Source organism: Argopecten irradians, chromosome 3, assembly GCF_041381155.1.
Source record: "Argopecten irradians isolate NY chromosome 3, Ai_NY, whole genome shotgun sequence".
Taxonomy (NCBI): domain Eukaryota; kingdom Metazoa; phylum Mollusca; class Bivalvia; order Pectinida; family Pectinidae; genus Argopecten; species Argopecten irradians.
Window position 1 is genome coordinate 23,292,847 of NC_091136.1, and position 16,212 is coordinate 23,309,058.

At 37.9% G+C, this 16,212-nt stretch overlaps 2 protein-coding genes and 7 non-coding genes across 9 annotated transcripts; 6 read left to right on the forward strand and 3 right to left on the reverse strand.

Moving 5' to 3' along the window:
* Positions 1 to 1,861: 1,861 nt before the first annotated feature.
* Trnar-ccu (transfer RNA arginine (anticodon CCU)) lies at positions 1,862 to 1,934 on the reverse strand. Its single transcript has one exon. It is a non-coding gene; the product is annotated as a tRNA-Arg (tRNA).
* A 2,121-nt stretch (positions 1,935 to 4,055) lies between these two features.
* Positions 4,056 to 4,128, reverse strand: Trnar-ccu (transfer RNA arginine (anticodon CCU)). The gene has a single exon. It is a non-coding gene; the product is annotated as a tRNA-Arg (tRNA).
* Positions 4,129 to 6,315: 2,187 nt separating this feature from the next.
* Positions 6,316 to 6,388, reverse strand: Trnar-ccu (transfer RNA arginine (anticodon CCU)). The gene has a single exon. It is a non-coding gene; the product is annotated as a tRNA-Arg (tRNA).
* A 3,057-nt stretch (positions 6,389 to 9,445) lies between these two features.
* Positions 9,446 to 9,518, forward strand: Trnar-ccu (transfer RNA arginine (anticodon CCU)). Its single transcript has one exon. It is a non-coding gene; the product is annotated as a tRNA-Arg (tRNA).
* Positions 9,519 to 10,233: 715 nt separating this feature from the next.
* Positions 10,234 to 10,713, forward strand: LOC138319576 (probable RNA 2'-phosphotransferase). Its single transcript, XM_069262727.1, has one exon. The coding sequence runs from the start codon at positions 10,234 to 10,236 to the stop codon at positions 10,711 to 10,713; it is 480 nt and encodes a 159-aa protein (XP_069118828.1).
* Positions 10,714 to 11,675: 962 nt separating this feature from the next.
* On the forward strand, positions 11,676 to 11,748 carry Trnar-ccu (transfer RNA arginine (anticodon CCU)). The gene has a single exon. It is a non-coding gene; the product is annotated as a tRNA-Arg (tRNA).
* Positions 11,749 to 12,398: 650 nt separating this feature from the next.
* Positions 12,399 to 12,944, forward strand: LOC138319577 (probable RNA 2'-phosphotransferase). Its single transcript, XM_069262728.1, has one exon. It carries the CDS (start codon positions 12,399 to 12,401, stop codon positions 12,942 to 12,944), a length of 546 nt encoding a protein of 181 aa, XP_069118829.1.
* A 967-nt stretch (positions 12,945 to 13,911) lies between these two features.
* Trnar-ccu (transfer RNA arginine (anticodon CCU)) lies at positions 13,912 to 13,984 on the forward strand. Its single transcript has one exon. It is a non-coding gene; the product is annotated as a tRNA-Arg (tRNA).
* Positions 13,985 to 16,116: 2,132 nt separating this feature from the next.
* Positions 16,117 to 16,189, forward strand: Trnar-ccu (transfer RNA arginine (anticodon CCU)). The gene has a single exon. It is a non-coding gene; the product is annotated as a tRNA-Arg (tRNA).
* The last annotated feature ends 23 nt before the right edge of the window (positions 16,190 to 16,212 follow it).

Consider the following 16,212-nt stretch of genomic DNA (forward strand, 5'->3'; position numbering starts at 1 on the left):
TTGAGGTTACTGTATTTTTTGAGTTAACAATAACAATGACGACATTAATACAATGACGTCATCCATAACTACTGTTGCTAATCATCCGAAGAGGTAAGTTAAAGCGCTTAACGCTTACGCTAAGTAGTAGAAAGATAATTCTTTTCTGTGTTATCTACTCATCATATTTATTTATTTGTTTGTTTATTTATATGTTTGACTCTCTGTCTGTCTTTCTCTATTCTATCTATCTATTATATATATATATACCTATCATTCTATATATTCCTCTATCTATATCTATTCTCTCTATCGATCAATCTTTCAATATATCGATCTATCACTCTCTATAAATATATCTATCTCTTTATAGATTCTTCTATCTATCTCTCTTCTGTCTATCTATTATCTATCTCTCTATATGTCGATCTATCTCTCTGTAACGATCTATTTGAATATATCTATCTGTCTCTTTATGTATCTATCTATCTATTGATCTATCTATCGATATTTTTCTGATTTTCTGTATTAATTCCTTGTTCAATTCTTTTAAATGATTATGAAATTTTAATATTATGGTGCGTATTTCGAGTTTATAGGTGCTTTTTGAGAGAGGTGGTAGCCCTTAAAAGGGCTGTTGTTGTGGCCCTGAAAAGGGCCGTTTGGGAAGATGAGAGTAAAAGTTACTCTATGTAGGTGATGAACTCTGGTGGGACTCTGGAGTCTGTGGCGTAGACGTTGGGGGCCAATCCTTATACAGGCGGAAGCCAGCTTGCAGGAATCTTCTGACGTCGATGTGAACCAGCAAATCGGCACCAGGTCTGGCGTAATCAGGAGAGTCGGTGAAGTCGATGTACGGACTGCGAGTGGGATTCAATCCATTCTTGAGGACGGAGGCTGCATCTCTAGTCTTGATACCATGGGCGAAGTAGTTGAGGCCCCTCTGGGTATTGGATAGGTCTGCCAATCTTAGGTACTCGGATGCTGACGCTGTGTCCGTATGTTGCTCGTATCCAGTTGTGATTATCGGAGTACACCATTCGCTGCTTGTCGTTTTTTAGGGAACACTAGCTCATCTAGCATGGCCTTGGTTAGCCGGAATTGACGTAAGATGTCACTTGTGGGGACGAAGGATGTGTCGTGGTCTCTGCAGGCTTTGTCGTCATGTCGTAGTCGCTTGATAAACTGCTTTGCTCTTCTTGGTAGCCATCTTGCTGTTCATGTAGGAAGTCATGTTGAAATGTGTCCACCGTTTGTTTTCGCCAAGAATTTATAGACGTCGTGATTGAGAGGAGGTGAATAATGGCGTGGCCCCATGTTACACGTTATTTGATTGGCCGAGATATTTAATTTCAGAACACCAATCAAAACTGAATATACTGACGAACTTTGTACACACGCTTCGCTTGGTTGTTGTCCTCACTTGTACAAACATAAGGTAATTTCTCGCCGTGTTCTTTGATGATAGCGCCGGTACAAACGCGCCGCCGTATGGCTTCATAGGTAGCGGCACTTGTACGTGTACGTGTACAGCTTGGCGTAATTTTAGTTAGTTTTAAACAAATCTAAATAAAGTAATTTTATACATGAATTTAAAAAGTTGTCATAGGAAAACTTGCTGGAAAATATCATATACTATAATCAGGTGCTAGGTACTTTGAATCAAATAGGCGCCTCCGTAAATCTAAAGTGTCGAAAATTGAAATGCCGTGGTTTTCTGTAAATTTTCTTTAAATCGTTTTCTCTAATCATTATGGAATCGTGGAAAGCAAGAAAGTATGGTATATATATACTCATGATTAAATAAATGTTGATTATTACAACACATATGAGATGGTGATTATTTAAATTAGTTGAAATTCAAACATCTAACAAAATATTCAACCTCCGGCGGGACTCGAACCCGCAATCCCCGGCTTAGGAGGCCGGTGCCTTATCCATTGGGCCACGGAGGCACATATACATTAAATATATGTGCATGGCATAATTAAGTCCTATAATTGTAATAAACCGCGTATTTACAAATTTTACTAATTACGTATTAATTCATCTGTGTACCTGTGAGTACATGTATCTAAAGCTCACAGATATTCATTCATTCATTCATTCAATCAATCAATCATTCATATAGAGTATCGATTAACCTATCAATCATATCGATTCATTCTATCAATCTGTCATTCATTCATTCATTTTGCTGTTAGTTTGGTATGAACTTTGTGTAGTCAAGCCTTTTAAGACCGTAACAGTTAACAATAACAATGACGACATTAATACAATGACGTCATCCATAACTACTGTTGCTAATCATCCGAAGAGGTAAGTTAAAGCGATCTAACGCTTACGCTAAGTAGTAGAAAGATAATTCTTTTCTGTGTTATCTACTCATCATATTTATTTATTTGTTTGTTTATTTATATGTTTGACTCTCTGTCTGTCTTTCTCTATCTATCTATCTATCTATATATATACCTATCATTCTATATATTCCTCTATCTATCTCTATTCTCTCTATCGATCAATCTTTCAATATATCGATCTATCACTCTCTATAAATATATCTATCTCTTTATAGATTCTTCTATCTATCTCTCTTCTGTATATCTATCTATCTCTCTATATGTCGATCTATCTCTCTGTAACGATCTATTTGAATATATCTATCTGTCTCTTTATGTATCTATCTATCTATTGATCTATCTATCGATATTTTTCTGATTTCTGTATTAATTCCCTGTTCAATTCTTTTAAATGATTATGAAATTTAATATTATGGTGCGTATTTCGAGTTTATAGGTGCTTTTTGAGAGAGGTGGTAGCCCTTAAAAAGGGCTGTTGTTGTGGCCCTGAAAAGGGCCGTTTGGGAAGATGAGAGTAAAAGTTACTCTATGTAGGTGATGAACTCTGGTGGGACTCTGGAGTCTGTGGCGTAGACGTTGGGGCCAATCTTATACAGGCGGAAGCCAGCTTGCAGGAATCTTCTGACGTCGATGTGAACCAGCAAATCGGCACCAGCTCTGGCGTAATCAGGAGAGTCGGTGAAGTCGATGTACGGACTGCGAGTGGGATTCAATCCATTCTTGAGGACGGAGGCTGCATCTCTAGTCTTGATACCATGGGCGAAGTAGTTGAGGCCCTCTGGGTATTGGATAGGTCTGCCAATCTTAGGTACTCGGATGCTGACGCTGTGTCCGTATGTTGCTCGTATCCAGTTGTGATTATCGGAGTACACCATTCGCTGCTTGTCGTTTTTAAGGGAACACTAGCTCATCTAGCATGGCCTTGGTTAGCCGGAATTGACGTAAGATGTCACTTGTGGGGACGAAGGACGTGTCGTGGTCTCTGCAGGCTTTGTCGTCATGTCGTAGTCGCTTGATAACTGCTTTGCTCTTCTTGGTAGCCATCTTGCTGTTCATGTAGGAAGTCATGTTGAAATGTGTCCACCGTTGTTTTCGCCAAGAATTTATAGACGTCGTGATTGAGAGGAGGTGAATAATGGGCGTGGCCCCATGTTACACGTTATTTGATTGGCCGAGATATTTAATTTCAGAACACCAATCAAAACTGAATATACTGACGAACTTTGTACACACGCTTCGCTTGGTTGTTGTCCTCACTTGTACAAACATAAGGTAATTTCTCGCCGTGTTCTTTGATGATAGCGCCGGTACAAACGCGCCGCCGTATGGCTTCATAGGTAGCGGCACTTGTACGTGTACGTGTACAGCTTGGCGTAATTTTAGTTAGTTTTAAACAAATTTAAATAAAGTAATTTTATACATGAATTTAAAAAGTTGTCATAGGAAAACTTGCTGGAAAATATCATATACTATAATCAGGTGCTAGGTACTTTGAATCAAATAGGCGCCTCCGTAAATGTAAAGTGTCGAAAATTGAAATGCCGTGGTTTTCTGTAAATTTTCTTTAAATCGTTTTCTCTAATCATTATGGAATCGTGGAAAGCAAGAAAGTATGGTATATATATACTCATGATTAAATAAATGGTGATTATTACAACACATATGAGATGGTGATTATTTAAATTAGTTGAAATTCAAACATCTAACAAAATATTCAACCTCCGGCGGGACTCGAACCCGCAATCCCCGGCTTAGGAGGCCGGTGCCTTATCCATTGGGCCACGGAGGCACATATACATTAAATATATGTGCATGGCATAATTAAGTCCTATAATTGTAATAAACCGCGTATTTACAAATTTTACTAATTACGTATTAATTCATCTGTGTACCTGTGAGTACATGTATCTAAAGCTCACAGATATTCATTCATTCATTCATTCAATCAATCAATCAATCATTCATATAGAGTATCGATTAACCTATCAATCTGTCATTCATTCATTCATTCATTCATTCATTCATTCATTCATTCATTCATTCATTCATTCATTCATTCATTCATTCATTCATTCATTCATTCATTTTGCTGTTAGTTTGGTATGAACTTTGTGTAGTCAAGCCTTTTAAGACCGTAACAGTTAACAATAACAATGACGACATTAATACAATGACGTCATCCATAACTACTGTTGCTAATCATCCGAAGAGGTAAGTTAAAGCGCTTAACGCTTACGCTAAGTAGTAGAAAGATAATTCTTTTCTGTGTTATCTACTCATCATATTTATTTATTTGTTTGTTTATTTATATGTTTGACTCTCTGTCTGTCTTTCTCTATCTATCTATCTATCTATCTATCTATATATATACCTATCATTCTATATATTCCTCTATCTATATCTATTCTCTCTATCGATCAATCTTTCAATATATCGATCTATCACTCTCTATAAATATATCTATCTCTTTATAGATTCTTCTATCTATCTCTCTTCTGTCTATCTATCTATCTCTCTATATGTCGATCTATCTCTCTGTAACGATCTATTTGAATATATCTATCTGTCTCTTTATGTATCTATCTATCTATTGATCTATCTATCGATATTTTTCTGATTTCTGTATTAATTCCTTGTTCAATTCTTTTAAATGATTATGAAATTTAATATTATGGTGCGTATTTCGAGTTTATAGGTGCTTTTTGAGAGAGGTGGTAGCCCTTAAAAGGGCTGTTGTTGTGGCCCTGAAAAGGGCCGTTTGGGAAGATGAGAGTAAAAGTTACTCTATGTAGGTGATGAACTCTGGTGGGACTCTGGAGTCTGTGGCGTAGACGTTGGGGCCAATCTTATACAGGCGGAAGCCAGCTTGCAGGAATCTTCTGACGTCGATGTGAACCAGCAAATCGGCACCAGCTCTGGCGTAATCAGGAGAGTCGTGAAGTCGATGTACGGACTGCGAGTGGGATTCAATCCATTCTTGAGGACGGAGGCTGCATCTCTAGTCTTGATACCATGGGCGAAGTAGTTGAGGCCCTCTGGGTATTGGATAGGTCTGCCAATCTTAGGTACTCGGATGCTGACGCTGTGTCCGTATGTTGCTCGTATCCAGTTGTGATTATCGGAGTACACCATTCGCTGCTTGTCGTTTTTAGGGAACACTAGCTCATCTAGCATGGCCTTGGTTAGCCGGAATTGACGTAAGATGTCACTTGTGGGGACGAAGGATGTGTCGTGGTCTCTGCAGGCTTTGTCGTCATGTCGTAGTCGCTTGATAACTGCTTTGCTCTTCTTGGTAGCCATCTTGCTGTTCATGTAGGAAGTCATGTTGAAAATGTGTCCACCGTTGTTTTCGCCAAGAATTTATAGACGTCGTGATTGAGAGGAGGTGAATAATGGGCGTGGCCCCATGTTACACGTTATTTGATTGGCCGAGATATTTTAATTTCAGAACACCAATCAAAACTGAATATACTGACGAACTTTGTACACACGCTTCGCTTGGTTGTTGTCCTCACTTGTACAAACATAAGGTAATTTCTCGCCGTGTTCTTTGATGATAGCGCCGGTACAAACGCGCCGCCGTATGGCTTCATAGGTAGCGGCACTTGTACGTGTACGTGTACAGCTTGGCGTAATTTTAGTTAGTTTTAAACAAATTTAAATAAAGTAATTTTATACATGAATTTAAAAAGTTGTCATAGGAAAACTTGCTGGAAAATATCATATACTATAATCAGGTGCTAGGTACTTTGAATCAAATAGGCGCCTCCGTAAATCTAAAGTGTCGAAAATTGAAATGCCGTGGTTTTCTGTAAATTTTCTTTAAATCGTTTTCTCTAATCATTATGGAATCGTGGAAAGCAAGAAAGTATGGTATATATATATACTCATGATTAAATAAATGTTGATTATTACAACACATATGAGATGGTGATTATTTAAATTAGTTGAAATTCAAACATCTAACAAAATATTCAACCTCCGGCGGGACTCGAACCCGCAATCCCCGGCTTAGGAGGCCGGTGCCTTATCCATTGGGCCACGGAGGCACATATACATTAAATATATGTGCATGGCATAATTAAGTTCCTATAATTGTAATAAACCGCGTATTTACAAATTTTACTAATTACGTATTAATTCATCTGTGTACCTGTGAGTACATGTATCTAGAGCTCACAGATATTACATTCATTCATTTCAATCATTCATTCATATTCAATCATTAATCATTCATTCATTTCATTCATTCATATCGATTAATTCATTCATTCATCAATTCATTCATTCATTCATTCATTTCATTTCATTCATTCATTTTGCTGTTAGTTTGGTATGAACTTTGTGTAGTCAAGCCTTTTAAGACCGTAACAGTTAACAATAACAATGACGACATTAATACAATGACGTCATCCATAACTACTGTTGCTAATCATCCGAAGAGGTAAGTTAAAGCGCTTAACGCTTACGCTAAGTAGTAGAAAGATAATTCTTTTCTGTGTTATCTACTCATCATATTTATTTATTTGTTTGTTTATTTTATATGTTTGACTCTCTGTCTGTCTTTCTCTATCTATCTATCTATCTATCTATATATATACCTATCATTCTATATATTCCTCTATCTATATCTATTCTCTCTATCGATCAATCTTTCAATATATCGATCTATCACTCTCTATAAATATATCTATCTCTTTATAGATTCTTCTATCTATCTCTCTCTTCTGTCTATCTATCTATCTCTCTATATGTCGATCTATCTCTCTGTAACGATCTATTTGAATATATCTATCTGTCTCTTTATGTATCTATCTATCTATTGATCTATCTATCGATATTTTTCTGATTTCTGTATTAATTCCTTGTTCAATTCTTTTAAATGATTATGAAATTTAATATTATGGTGCGTATTTCGAGTTTTATAGGTGCTTTTTGAGAGAGGTGGTTATAGCCCTTAAAAGGGCTGTTGTTGTGGCCCTGAAAAGGGCCGTTTGGGAAGATGAGAGTAAAAGTTACTCTATGTAGGTGATGAACTCTGGTGGGACTCTGGAGTCTGTGGCGTAGACGTTGGGGCCAATCTTATACAGGCGGAAGCCAGCTTGCAGGAATCTTTCTGACGTCGATGTGAACCAGCAAATCGGCACAAGGTCTGGCGTAATCAGGAGAGTCGTATGAAGTCGATGTACGGACTGCGAGTGGGATTCAATCCATTCTTGAGGACGGAGGCTGCATCTCTAGTCTTGATACCATGGGCGAAGTAGTTAGTTGAGGCCCTCTGGGTATTGGATAGGTCTGCCAATCTTAGGTACTCGGATGCTGACGCTGTGTCCGTATGTTGCTCGTATCCAGTTGTGATTATCGGAGTACAACCATTCGCTGCTTGTCGTTTTTAGGGAACACAAGTGAGGACAACAACCAAGCGAAGCGTGTGTACAAAGTTCGTCAGTATATTCAGTTTTGATTGGTGTTCTGAAATTAAATATCTCGGCCAATCAAATAACGTGTAACATGGGGCCACGCCCATTATTCACCTCCTCTCAATCACGACGTCTATAAATTCTTGGCGAAAACAACGGTGGACACATTTCAACATGACTTCCTACATGAACAGCAAGATGGCTACCAAGAAGAGCAAAGCAGTTATCAAGCGACTACGACATGACGACAAAGCCTGCAGAGACCACGACACATCCTTCGTCCCCACAAGTGACATCTTACGTCAATTCCGGCTAACCAAGGCCATGCTAGATGAGCTAGTGTTCCCTAAAAACGACAAGCAGCGAATGGTGTACTCCGATAATCACAACTGGGATACGAGCAACATACGGACACAGCGTCAGCATCCGAGTACCTAAGATTGGCAGACCTATCCAATACCCAGAGGGCCTCAACTACTTCGCCCATGGTATCAAGACTAGAGATGCAGCCTCCGTCCTCAAGAATGGATTGAATCCCACTCGCAGTCCGTACATCGACTTCATCGACTCTCCTGATTACGCCAGACCTGGTGCCGATTTGCTGGTTCACATCGACGTCAGAAGATTCCTGCAAGCTGGCTTCCGCCTGTATAAGATTGGCCCCAACGTCTACGCCACAGACTCCAGAGTCCCACCAGAGTTCATCACCTACATAGAGTAACTTTTACTCTCATCTTCCCAAACGGCCCTTTTCAGGGCCACAACAACAGCCCTTTTAAGGGCTACCACCTCTCTCAAAAAGCACCTATAAACTCGAAATACGCACCATAATATTAAATTTCATAATCATTTAAAAGAATTGAACAAGGAATTAATACAGAAATCAGAAAAAATATCGATAGATAGATCAATAGATAGATACATAAAGAGACAGATATATTCAAATAGATCGTTACAGAGAGATAGATCGACATATAGAGAGATAGATAGATAGACAGAAGAGAGATAGATAGAAGAATCTATAAAGAGATAGATATATTTATAGAGAGAGTGATAGATCGATATATTGAAAGATTGATCGATAGAGAGAATAGAGATAGATAGAGGAATATATAGAATGATAGGAATTATATATATATAGATAGATAGATAGATAGAGAAAGACAGACAGAGAGTCAAACATATAAATAAACAAACAAATAAATAAATATGATGAGTAGATAACACAGAAAAGAATTATCTTTCTACTACTTAGCGTAAGCGTTAAGCGCTTTAACTTACCTCTTCGGATGATTAGCAACAGTAGTTATGGATGACGTCATTGTATTAATGTCGTCATTGTTATTGTTAACTGTTACGGTCTTAAAAGGCTTGACTACACAAAGTTCATACCAAACTAACAGCAAAATGAATGAATGAATGAATGAATGAATGAATGAATGAATGAATGAATGAATGAATGAATGAATGAATGAATGAATGAATGAATGAATGATGATAGGTTAATCGATACTCTATATGAATGATTGATTGATTGAATGAATGAATGAATATCTGTGAGCTCTAGATACATGTACTCACAGGTACACAGATGAATTAATACGTAATTAGTAAAATTTGTAAATACGCGGTTTATTACAATTATAGGACTTAATTATGCCATGCACATATATTTAATGTATATGTGCCTCCGTGGCCCAATGGATAAGGCACCGGCCTCCTAAGCCGGGGATTGCGGGTTCGAGTCCCGCCGGAGGTTGAATATTTTGTTAGATGTTTGAATTTCAACTAATTTAAATAATCACCATCTCATATGTGTTGTAATAATCAACATTTATTTAATCATGAGTATATATATACCATACTTTCTTGCTTTCCACGATTCCATAATGATTAGAGAAAACGATTTAAAGAAAATTTACAGAAAACCACGGCATTTCAATTTTCGACACTTTAGATTTACGGAGGCGCCTATTTGATTCAAAGTACCTAGCACCTGATTATAGTATATGATATTTTCCAGCAAGTTTTCCTATGACAACTTTTTAAATTCATGTATAAAATTACTTTATTTAAATTTGTTTAAAACTAACTAAAATTACGCCAAGCTGTACACGTACACGTACAAGTGCCGCTACCTATGAAGCCATACGGCGGCGCGTTTGTACCGGCGCTATCATCAAAGAACACGGCGAGAAATTACCTTATGTTTGTACAAGTGAGGACAACAACCAAGCGAAGCGTGTGTACAAAGTTCGTCAGTATATTCAGTTTTGATTGGTGTTCTGAAATTAAATATCTCGGCCAATCAAATAACGTGTAACATGGGGCCACGCCCATTATTCACCTCCTCTCAATCACGACGTCTATAAATTCTTGGCGAAAACAACGGTGGACACATTTCAACATGACTTCCTACATGAACAGCAAGATGGCTACCAAGAAGAGCAAAGCAGTTATCAAGCGACTACGACATGACGACAAAGCCTGCAGAGACCACGACACATCCTTCGTCCCCCACAAGTGACATCTTACGTCAATTCCGGCTAACCAAGGCCATGCTAGATGAGCTAGTGTTCCCTAAAAACGACAAGCAGCGAATGGTGTACTCCGATAATCACAACTGGATACGAGCAACATACGGACACAGCGTCAGCATCCGAGTACCTAAGATTGGCAGACCTATCCAATACCCAGAGGGCCTCAACTACTTCGCCCATGGTATCAAGACTAGAGATGCAGCCTCCGTCCTCAAGAATGGATTGAATCCCACTCGCAGTCCGTACATCGACTTCATCGACTCTCCTGATTACGCCAGACCTGGTGCCGATTTGCTGGTTCACATCGACGTCAGAAGATTCCTGCAAGCTGGCTTCCGCCTGTATAAGATTGGCCCCAACGTCTACGCCACAGACTCCAGAGTCCCACCAGAGTTCATCACCTACATAGAGTAACTTTTACTCTCATCTTCCCAAACGGCCCTTTTCAGGGCCACAACAACAGCCCTTTTAAGGGCTACCACCTCTCTCAAAAAGCACCTATAAACTCGAAATACGCACCATAATATTAAATTTCATAATCATTTAAAAGAATTGAACAAGGAATTAATACAGAAATCAGAAAAATATCGATAGATAGATCAATAGATAGATAGATACATAAAGAGACAGATAGATATATTCAAATAGATCGTTACAGAGAGATAGATCGACATATAGAGAGATAGATAGATAGACAGAAGAGAGATAGATAGAAGAATCTATAAAGAGATAGATATATTTATAGAGAGTGATAGATCGATATATTGAAAGATTTGATCGATAGAGAGAATAGAGATAGATAGAGGAATATATAGAATGATAGGTATATATATAGATAGATAGATAGATAGAGAAAGACAGACAGAGAGTCAAACATATAAATAAACAAACAAATAAATAAATATGATGAGTAGATAACACAGAAAAGAATTATCTTTCTACTACTTAGCGTAAGCGTTAAGCGCTTTAACTTACCTCTTCGGATGATTAGCAACAGTAGTTATGGATGACGTCATTGTATTAATGTCGTCATTGTTATTGTTAACTGTTACGGTCTTAAAAGGCTTGACTACACAAAGTTCATACCAAACTAACAGCAAAATGAATGAATGAATGACAGATTGATAGGTTAATCGATACTCTTTATGAATGATTGAATGAATGAATGAATGAATGAATGACAGATTGATAGGTTAATCGATACTCTATATGAATGATTGATTGATTGAATGAATGAATGAATATCTGTGAGCTTTAGATACATGTACTCACAGGTACACAGATGAATTAATACGTAATTAGTAAAATTTGTAAATACGCGGTTTATTACAATTATAGGATTAATTATGCCATGCACATATATTTAATGTATATGTGCCTCCGTGGCCCAATGGATAAGGCACCGGCCTCCTAAGCCGGGGATTGCGGGTTCGAGTCCCGCCGGAGGTTGAATATTTTGTTAGATGTTTGAATTTCAACTAATTTAAATAATCACCATCTCATATGTGTTGTAATAATCAACATTTATTTAATCATGAGTATATATATACCATACTTTCTTGCTTTCCACGATTCCATAATGATTAGAGAAAACGATTTAAAGAAAATTTACAGAAAACCACGGCATTTCAATTTTCGACACTTTAGATTTACGGAGGCGCCTATTTGATTCAAAGTACCTAGCACCTGATTATAGTATATGATATTTTCCAGCAAGTTTTCCTATGACAACTTTTTAAATTCATGTATAAAATTACTTTATTTAGATTTGTTTAAAACTAAATAAAATTACGCCAAGCTGTACACGTACACGTACAAGTGCCGCTACCTATGAAGCCATACGGCGGCGCGTTTGTACCGGCGCTATCATCAAAGAACACGGCGAGAAATTACCTTATGTTTGTACAAGTGAGGACAACAACCAAGCGAAGCGTGTGTACAAAGTTCGTCAGTATATTCAGTTTTGATTGGTGTTCTGAAATTAAATATCTCGGCCAATCAAATAACGTGTAACATGGGGCCACGCCCATTATTCACCTCCTCTCAATCACGACGTCTATATAAATTCTTGGCGAAAACAACGGTGGACACATTTCAACATGACTTCCTACATGAACAGCAAGATGGCTACCAAGAAGAGCAAAGCAGTTATCAAGCGACTACGACATGACGACAAAGCCTGCAGAGACCACGACACGTCCTTCGTCCCCACAAGTGACATCTTACGTCAATTCCGGCTAACCAAGGCCATGCTAGATGAGCTAGTGTTCCCTAAAAACGACAAGCAGCGAATGGTGTACTCCGATAATCACAACTGGATACGAGCAACATACGGACACAGCGTCAGCATCCGAGTACCTAAGATTGGCAGACCTATCCAATACCCAGAGGGCCTCAACTACTTCGCCCATGGTATCAAGACTAGAGATGCAGCCTCCGTCCTCAAGAATGGATTGAATCCCACTCGCAGTCCGTACATCGACTTCATCGACTCTCCTGATTACGCCAGACCTGGTGCCGATTTGCTGGTTCACATCGACGTCAGAAGATTCCTGCAAGCTGGCTTCCGCCTGTATAAGATTGGCCCCAACGTCTACGCCACAGACTCCAGAGTCCCACCAGAGTTCATCACCTACATAGAGTAACTTTTACTCTCATCTTCCCAAACGGCCCTTTTCAGGGCCACAACAACAGCCCTTTTAAGGGCTACCACCTCTCTCAAAAAGCACCTATAAACTCGAAATACGCACCATAATATTAAATTTCATAATCATTTAAAAGAATTGAACAAGGAATTAATACAGAAATCAGAAAAATATCGATAGATAGATCAATAGATAGATACATAAAGAGACAGATAGATATATTCAAATAGATCGTTACAGAGAGATAGATCGACATATAGAGAGATAGATAGATAGACAGAAGAGAGATAGATAGAAGAATCTATAAAGAGATAGATATATTTATAGAGAGTGATAGATCGATATATTGAAAGATTGATCGATAGAGAGAATAGAGATAGATAGAGGAATATATAGAATGATAGGTATATATATATATAGATAGATAGATAGATAGAGAAAGACAGACAGAGAGTCAAACATATAAATAAACAAACAAATAAATAAATATGATGAGTAGATAACACAGAAAAGAATTATCTTTCTACTACTTAGCGTAAGCGTTAAGCGCTTTAACTTACCTCTTCGGATGATTAGCAACAGTAGTTATGGATGACGTCATTGTATTAATGTCGTCATTGTTATTGTTAACTGTTACGGTCTTAAAAGGCTTGACTACACAAAGTTCATACCAAACTAACAGCAAAATGAATGAATGAATGATGAATGATGAATGAATGAATGAATGAATGAATATGAATGAATGAATGAATTGAATGAATGAATGAATGAATTAATGATAGGTTAATCGATACTCTATATGAATGATTGATTGATTGAATGAATGAATGAATATCTGTGAGCTTTAGATACATGTACTCACAGGTACACAGATGAATTAATACGTAATTAGTAAAATTTGTAAATACGCGGTTTATTACAATTATAGGACTTAATTATGCCATGCACATATATTTAATGTATATGTGCCTCCGTGGCCCAATGGATAAGGCACCGGCCTCCTAAGCCGGGGATTGCGGGTTCGAGTCCCGCCGGAGGTTGAATATTTTGTTAGATGTTTGAATTTCAACTAATTTAAATAATCACCATCTCATATGTGTTGTAATAATCAACATTTATTTAATCATGAGTATATATATACCATACTTTCTTGCTTTCCACGATTCCATAATGATTAGAGAAAACGATTTAAAGAAAATTTACAGAAAACCACGGCATTTCAATTTTCGACACTTTAGATTTACGGAGGCGCCTATTTGATTCAAAGTACCTAGCACCTGATTATAGTATATGATATTTTCCAGCAAGTTTTCCTATGACAACTTTTTAAATTCGTGTATAAAATTACTTTATTTAAATTTGTTTAAAACTAACTAAAATTACGCCAAGCTGTACACGTACACGTACAAGTGCCGCTACCTATGAAGCCATACGGCGGCGCGTTTGTACCGGCGCTATCATCAAAGAACACGGCGAGAAATTACCTTATGTTTGTACAAGTGAGGACAACAACCAAGCGAAGCGTGTGTACAAAGTTCGTCAGTATATTCAGTTTTGATTGGTGTTCTGAAATTAAATATCTCGGCCAATCAAATAACGTGTAACATGGGGCCACGCCCATTATTCACCTCCTCTCAATCACGACGTCTATAAATTCTTGGCGAAAACAACGGTGGACACATTTCAACATGACTTCCTACATGAACAGCAAGATGGCTACCAAGAAGAGCAAAGCAGTTATCAAGCGACTACGACATGACGACAAAGCCTGCAGAGACCACGACACATCCTTCGTCCCCACAAGTGACATCTTACGTCAATTCCGGCTAACCAAGGCCATGCTAGATGAGCTAGTGTTCCCTAAAAACGACAAGCAGCGAATGGTGTACTCCGATAATCACAACTGGATACGAGCAACATACGGACACAGCGTCAGCATCCGAGTACCTAAGATTGGCAGACCTATCCAATACCCAGAGGGCCTCAACTACTTCGCCCATGGTATCAAGACTAGAGATGCAGCCTCCGTCCTCAAGAATGGATTGAATCCCACTCGCAGTCCGTACATCGACTTCACCGACTCTCCTGATTACGCCAGAGCTGGTGCCGATTTGCTGGTTCACATCGACGTCAGAAGATTCCTGCAAGCTGGCTTCCGCCTGTATAAGATTGGCCCCAACGTCTACGCCACAGACTCCAGAGTCCCACCAGAGTTCATCACCTACATAGAGTAACTTTTACTCTCATCTTCCCAAACGGCCCTTTTCAGGGCCACAACAACAGCCCTTTTAAGGGCTACCACCTCTCTCAAAAAGCACCTATAAACTCGAAATACGCACCATAATATTAAATTTCATAATCATTTAAAAGAATTGAACAAGGAATTAATACAGAAATCAGAAAAATATCGATAGATAGATCAATAGATAGATAGATACATAAAGAGACAGATAGATATATTCAAATAGATCGTTACAGAGAGATAGATCGACATATAGAGAGATAGATAGATAGACAGAAGAGAGATAGATAGAAGAATCTATAAAGAGATAGATATATTTATAGAGAGTGATAGATCGATATATTGAAAGATTGATCGATAGAGAGAATAGAGATAGATAGAGGAATATATAGAATGATAGGTATATATATAGATAGATAGATAGATAGATAGATAGAGAAAGACAGACAGAGAGTCAAACATATAAATAAACAAACAAATAAATAAATATGATGAGTAGATAACACAGAAAAGAATTATCTTTCTACTACTTAGCGTAAGCGTTAAGCGCTTTAACTTACCTCTTCGGATGATTAGCAACAGTAGTTATGGATGACGTCATTGTATTAATGTCGTCATTGTTATTGTTAACTGTTACGGTCTTAAAAGGCTTGACTACACAAAGTTCATACCAAACTAACAGCAAAATGAATGAATGAATGAATGAATGAATGAATGAATGAATGAATGAATGACAGATTGATAGGTTAATCGATACTCTTTATGAATGATTGATTGAATGAATGAATGAATGAATATCTGTGAGCTTTAGATACATGTACTCACAGGTACACAGATGAATTAATACGTAATTAGTAAAATTTGTAAATACGCGGTTTATTACAATTATAGGACTTAATTATGCCATGCACATATATTTAATGTATATGTGCCTCCGTGGCCCAATGGATAAGGCACCGGCCTCCTAAGCCGGGGATTGCGGGTTCGAGTCCCGCCGGAGGTTGAATATTTTGTTAGATGTTTGAA

Coding starts and splice junctions, on each gene's coding strand:
- LOC138319577 (XM_069262728.1), top strand. CDS start 12,399: ATGACTTCCTACATGAACAGCAAGATGGCTACCAAGAAGAGCAAAGCA.
- LOC138319576 (XM_069262727.1), top strand. CDS start 10,234: ATGACGACAAAGCCTGCAGAGACCACGACACATCCTTCGTCCCCCACA.